This window comes from Cynoglossus semilaevis, chromosome 13 (genome assembly GCF_000523025.1).
Source record: "Cynoglossus semilaevis isolate Cse_v1.0 chromosome 13, Cse_v1.0, whole genome shotgun sequence".
Taxonomy (NCBI): Eukaryota; Metazoa; Chordata; class Actinopteri; order Pleuronectiformes; family Cynoglossidae; genus Cynoglossus; species Cynoglossus semilaevis.
In genome coordinates, this window is record NC_024319.1 from 11,383,052 (window position 1) to 11,389,430 (window position 6,379).

General features: G+C 39.3%; 1 protein-coding gene across 1 annotated transcript in view; it reads right to left on the bottom strand.

Moving 5' to 3' along the window:
• me1 (malic enzyme 1, NADP(+)-dependent, cytosolic) overlaps positions 1 to 6,081 on the bottom strand; it is a 53,987-nt gene extending 47,906 nt beyond the window's left edge. The window contains exon 1 of the mRNA XM_008323639.3: positions 5,758 to 6,081. Within this exon, the coding sequence (XP_008321861.1) occupies positions 5,758 to 5,886 (129 nt within the window). The 5' untranslated portion in view covers positions 5,887 to 6,081. The remainder of the gene's footprint in view (positions 1 to 5,757) is intronic.
• Positions 6,082 to 6,379: the final 298 nt, after the last annotated feature.

Here is a 6,379-nt window from a genome sequence, read left to right on the forward strand (position 1 = left end):
AAGGCCACAGAACTAATTTTTTTGGCAAGTGGTGAATCTAAGTTCATCCGTCATGTCCAGGTGACAGTGTGGGTTTTCTAGAAATGTTTAACTGCACAGGAGGCTTTGATGAAAGCTCATTTGTATTGTGCTCCTGTTCCTACTATAGCATTAAGTCTAAAGATCAATCCATTAGTAAAAATAAAAGGGCAATTCTTGTTATTTTCTTACATAAGAACATCAATCAAACTGCACCAAACGTCTACTGCTTTAACCACCCTTAATAGCAGAGGAAATGGTCAATTAATCCGTTTCTGCTCTCACAGAGGGCCTACTTTATTTCAAGTTGGAGACCAACGAGGACCAAAAGAGAGAACATTTGGATATAACCACAGGGGAAAATAAAGTTGCCTTTCATTGGCCGGTATTTTGTGCTATTACTGACTAACAGTCTCCTCCTCACCTCTGTGACTACTGTTAGTTAACTACAGTGTCATTACTCACAAGGGCATGTGTCAAGCTAATGCCTGGGCCCCACTAAAGTGTGTTTTCCTGTTGTCACTGCTAGTTTCTCTGAAGATAGCTATGACCACCTAGAAATTTCTTATTTTCTTATTCTTCTTTTTCAATGTGTTTATACATTTAAACACATGCAAACTGTTTCATTGTTGATCCTGGTCTGTAGCTACACCTACCCCAAACCAATCAATCAACAAAAATCATATACTGATGTCCATCCTCCATACTTTCAGAAAACCTTTCACACACAACTGGCTAACATCCACCATGTAAATATATGACGACTGAAACTTAATACCAGCTTCTTGCTTGTTAGAACAGTTAAGCGTCCTTGGCTGTCTGTCCACCATTCATGGACCTTTCTAATATCACAGACAAAAGCAGCATTGAGCAGCAAAGCAGACAACGGAGGCTGAAAGAGGGATGCCTGAGATGAGCTTCACAGGAAGGTGACGAGGCGCAAACTGTCTCCCCGACCCTGTCTGGGACAAGTTAATGACTTCTCCATTGTGCTTTTGTGAATGAGGACCACATTAGAAACACAAAGGTGAGCTAAGGCAAGGTGAGCTAAATAAACACATCAGAAAGTGAAGAAACAGCTGGACTAATAGCCTGATCACATTACACCGAGTGTGTTTAAGTCCAGAAAAAATTTTGATACACATGTCAGACTTGTGTTTGTGCATGAATGCATCAGTGCATGCTGCACTGCCCCTACAGGTGTCTCAAACTCAACTTCAATTCTCTCTGACTGATCCACCACAGTCAGTCACAGGAATGTCTGGTCAGCGGCGACGTGTGTGGTCGACCCAAAACACCTGACCACACCTGTGACAACCTACACACACACACACACACACACACCAACATTTCTCCTGAGCATTTTTCACAAGTGCAGCTGCTCTGCTAAAGAGAAGAAGTTTGTTCCACTGTCATCACTCAGTTAACAACTGCATCACCGTCAAGTTCTACCTCACATATTCACTTTCATCAGATTCTAATCATAAAGCCACATGTGGCTTTTCTGCCCAGACAGAGATGTCTCATTAAACCTCATCAGGACATTCCTTTTCCAAAGAGCTTCTTACAATTGTGTTGTGTCTGCTAAGCAATTCAAGTTTTTTACACAGGAAGAATAGGTAAAATCGTATAAAACAAATTCTTACATTTTCAAGGATTTAAAAAATGTTTTGATATGAAAGTGATATATTTAGCCTTGTCCTGAGTGTTTAAGCAACTTTATGTTCAAATAAAATACTTCTTATATGTATTATCAGTCATTTGGTTCATTCACTGAAAGGGTTATTTTTGTTCAATAAAGACTGAAGTACATTACAAAACATCTGATTTTATCAGGCTTTTTTTATGTGAGTTATTGTTTTTTAAGTGAACCTGATTCTATCAGTCAACACCTTCATGGAGAGACAACTATAGTATATAGCATATATATATATATATATATATATTATTTAACTTGTGGCATTGGCCTTACCTCCAATCACCAGTAAGTGTCTATTTGTCTTTTCTCAATGTTTTCAAGAGGTTCTTATGAAACGGTTTGCTTAAAGCCACAGTTCTATCAGCAAGCACATTAATCAGAGGATTTCCTCTTGGATAAAAAAAACGCTGACTAGACTGTAACAATGCATGGGACTGCAGACAACCGATGTGATAATTTTAGAAAAAATTCTGAAGGGCATGGGAACATTGGCCAGCAGCATTAACGAGTCACTGCTGTAATGCTTCATCACCACTAAACACTTACAGCACAGAGCTCTGAAGCGTTGTGGCTGTGAAGACAGAAGACAAACTTTGTCCCCGTGTTATGCTGACATGGTAACTCTGGGAATGAAAACTCCCAACATCCCAGCCTTTAGTCCTTGCCAGATCAACAAGTTCCTTTCTTACTGGCACATTATAAAAATCGTGACATAACTTTATGACGATGCATCAGTTCAAAGATAAAGACCAACTGAAGAACATTCTCTTCAACATGAAACACTCACAAATCAGTTAAAGCTGGGCAGAAAAAGAGTCACACACAGCACCCAATTTGTTTGTTTCTTGCTGAGTTCATGCAGTTTAGAGTTAAAGGAAATGATAATAAAAAAATATACATACTTGGCTGAAGAAAAGACTGACGAGTGCATATGCCAAGCCACAGTTAATGGATGTAATGACTTTCAGTTGCAACAGAGGTTTATCAGGAACACTGGTATTTGGCTTTCCAGCACATCCTCAGTTCCCCATCAGATCTACTGCTGCTTTCTTTGAAGTAAAACTGCAGTCACTGATCTAAAATAATATATTTTTATATTTTATATAATAATAAATTCATCATTTAATTTTATAATTTGTTGAATTTGTAATATATATATATTATTATATTATATTATATATTGTTATTCATTGCCTTGTTGACTTGGGTATGAAGTACATAGTATAACATCTGACTCTATTACTACCACCAAACAAAAGCCTAACACACAGGGAAAAGCTACAGTCGTTGTTCTGCCTTACATTCATGACTGAATGCACTTGTTAAAGAGGCACACAGCCAGTGAATAGGCATCTTTTAGTTACCCACACACCGATAGCTCAGTTTGAGGTGAAACAGCATTCCATATTGGGTGCAGGGGGCGTGTTTAAGGGGCTTGTTTTTGTTGTTGTTTTTTAAAGCTACGCCAGAAAGAGCTTTCGTCAGTAGGACGTTCTAAGGGCCAGGATTCACACAGATCCCTCATTAATGTATGATCAAGGAAGACAGAGGACGTCTGTGGAGCGCGGCCAGCACTTGCTTCCTCCCTACAGAGAACCCTTTCTGCACCTTTGGACCCCACTTCATCTCTTTATTGCACAAGCACACACAAAACACACCTATAATATCCAGTTCCACCTCTGGCAAAGGAGGAGAAGGAGGAGGCAGAGTTAGCCCAGAGGAAGGTGAAGCGTGTGAGTGTGTACATGTATATATGTATACGTGTAGCGAGATTAAAAAGAAATTGAATCCTGTCCTGCTGAGTACAGGCTGCTTTTAATGCTGCATCTCTCAGCTTCAATTAACAGCTTGTCCTATGACTGGCTCCTGTTAAAGTTAAAGTGGACCAGCTGAGAGAGATAAACACACCTCGTCCCTAGAGTGCGTTGAAATCAGAGGGACACCAACAATGTGCCATGGCCTGAGCCACTGAAGGCTGGCTGTGCACATCGCTAACAGGTTTTAGCAGTCATTTCCTACCTTCTTCTCCAATTTCCTCTCCCTAGTTCATGAACAGGGCAGACAGTCAATACTTTACCCTGCTATGTTGTCTGTACTTTCTCAGATCCTGTATGTACACATTCTGTCATTCTGTATGTATTAAATGTTTTGATATCTTTAAGATAGGCCAACTCTTGAAGTTGACATAAAAAAAACTTTAAAAACTATGAACAAATAGCGGAGCTTTATGATTTATTTACCTTCTATATTGCTTATGAAACAGAGTGATAATGTAAAATTCATAAAACTGACCAAACAGAGTTAGTTCTGCTTCCACATGGATGTAGGTCAGCCTACGTAGCCCTCTTTGGAGGCCCCTGTGTACACAGAGTCCATTCAGGGCCCCCAAGGTGTAAATTGGGCAGTAAACAGTTTACAGGGCAATCTTCTAAACCTACCAAAGCTCTCCCTGATTCACCAGATGCACAAACAACCATCCACACAATGAAAAAAGAGGAATTAAAATAGGTCAGTTTGGCCAAATTTCAAGCTAAATTAACAGGGTAATACAAATAAAACAGTTGTTTGTTTGTTTTTTATCTGGGCAAAAACACAGTATCACTTCTGCAGACAGAAACCACAAACAAAACTGTCATGTACAGTGGAACTCATTTGGAGAATCACATGAGTTATAATTGTGGCCATAAAAACAAATCAGTAACATTTGACAGTAATACTATAGAGAATTCTATCAACTCTGCATATAGAAAATACAATAATAATAACAAAATTGGTACTAACATCATTATCTCCTCTGATAAGTCGACAATTCAGGTCCAGCATTTTTCTATCACTACTAGTGCAGCAACAAGTGACCAGAGAGCTGAGAGCAAAATAGGCCTCAGAACTAAAATTAGCCTGACACTGACAGAGAGCAGTCAGAATGCATGCTTAACTGACATAGGAGTGACCCTGAATTCAGATATTTGTTTTTAAACAAAACATTCAGTCGGTCAGTACCATGGACAGAGACTATGTCACCACAGCCTGACCTCTGGGACATCGTCCTGGACAAATGGAGGAAAGGACTAGAAAATGACCTTTTGTTAAAGACACACAAAACCTCTTACATCAGATAACTTTACTCTGACAGCTGACAGCATCTCAACTGTCAAGTTAGAAGATACATGAGGCTGAAATAGAAGTCAGTTTGAATACAGAACAACAGCAACAAACAAATAGGATGGACCTAACTTCTTTTATCCTGTAATAGATCTGCTGTATGACTTTGACATGACTTTCAGTGATGTTTTTAACTGGAAATGCATGATGTGGCAAAATTTAAACGTGTTTCCTTATTTTAAAGTAGGAAAGGAAGTGAAACCATGTTTCAATCTCCCACGGTTCCATACGTGGCATATGCTTTCACCCAGCAGCCTTTTCACAATCTGCTGAGTCACTGTGAACGACTATTTCAGCAGGGCTAACACTTAAGTCACTCAATACACGACAAGGCAGTAATAACAAGAGCTCCAGCTGGTTTGGTGGCTTTAAATCTAAATATAACCGGGTCCAAAGCTGTCATGTAAACCTCCAAGATAATGGTGCGTTCAATTGCCTCTCTTAGGACTCAGGCAGGGGGTAAAGACAACAAACAACAGGACAGGAATACAGATGGAGCCTAAAATATCAAGTCATTGCTGCGTATTTGGCGAGTAAAGTGGGTGGATGAAGCCAGACAATCAATATGCTATATTAAATGTTAATCTCTATGGAAAGAAGTCCAGGACAGTAATTTTTATTTGAAAAAACAAATGCAATAAAGCTAAAATACGTCATTTATCAGGCTTCATCTCAATTTTAAAGTTTCACAGACAACATAAAAAAATTAATAGAACACATCTCACACAAAATATACAACGCTGCAATTTTCCACAGTTTATATAATTTCCCACGGTCTTTGAAAGTATCAGTTGCTCGTATGCGGGCACTGCTGTTTAGTTGCCACAAACAAACAACTCAAACGCCTCTATATTGAAGTGTGTGCGTCCTCCACTCACCTTGTTGAGGAGGGGGCTTCTGGTGACATCGTAGCCTCTTTTCTTGGTGAACACAAAGCTCTTTCCCGGGGCCTCAGACCTGCAGGTTTCAGTGTCCACGGACTCTCTCCTGGCTGCAGCGTGTGCCATGTTGTTGCCTCTTTAAATAGAGCGAAGCCACTGCACTATTGTGAACTCAACAAGTGCAGGACAGCTTCCAGTGCAGCCTCTAATATACAGCCACTGAGCCTCGGTCTTCTTATCAATAAACTGCTGTTTTTTATCGTTTCCACTTCAACGCTGTCGCGAGTCACAGTGACATCACTCTGCGGTTCACAGTAAGGATGTGGCCGTTAAAACACACCCAGAGAAAAGAACCTGAATGCAGCATATTTTCTGCTGAGTTAATAACCACAAGTTTATCTGAGAGCATGACGATATTATTACAAAAAAATATATAGGTATATATGGTAACAGCGAATTTAAATTAGAACAATGTAGTAGTTATAATTTGATATTATCCGACCACTGTGTTAGTTATATTTACTGTTACTCACTGTCATGTAAATTGTATACTATATTGAATGTACTTAAATGGAATATTTTATTATTGTTGAGGTTTTCAGTGGCCAAACGGTTCTAT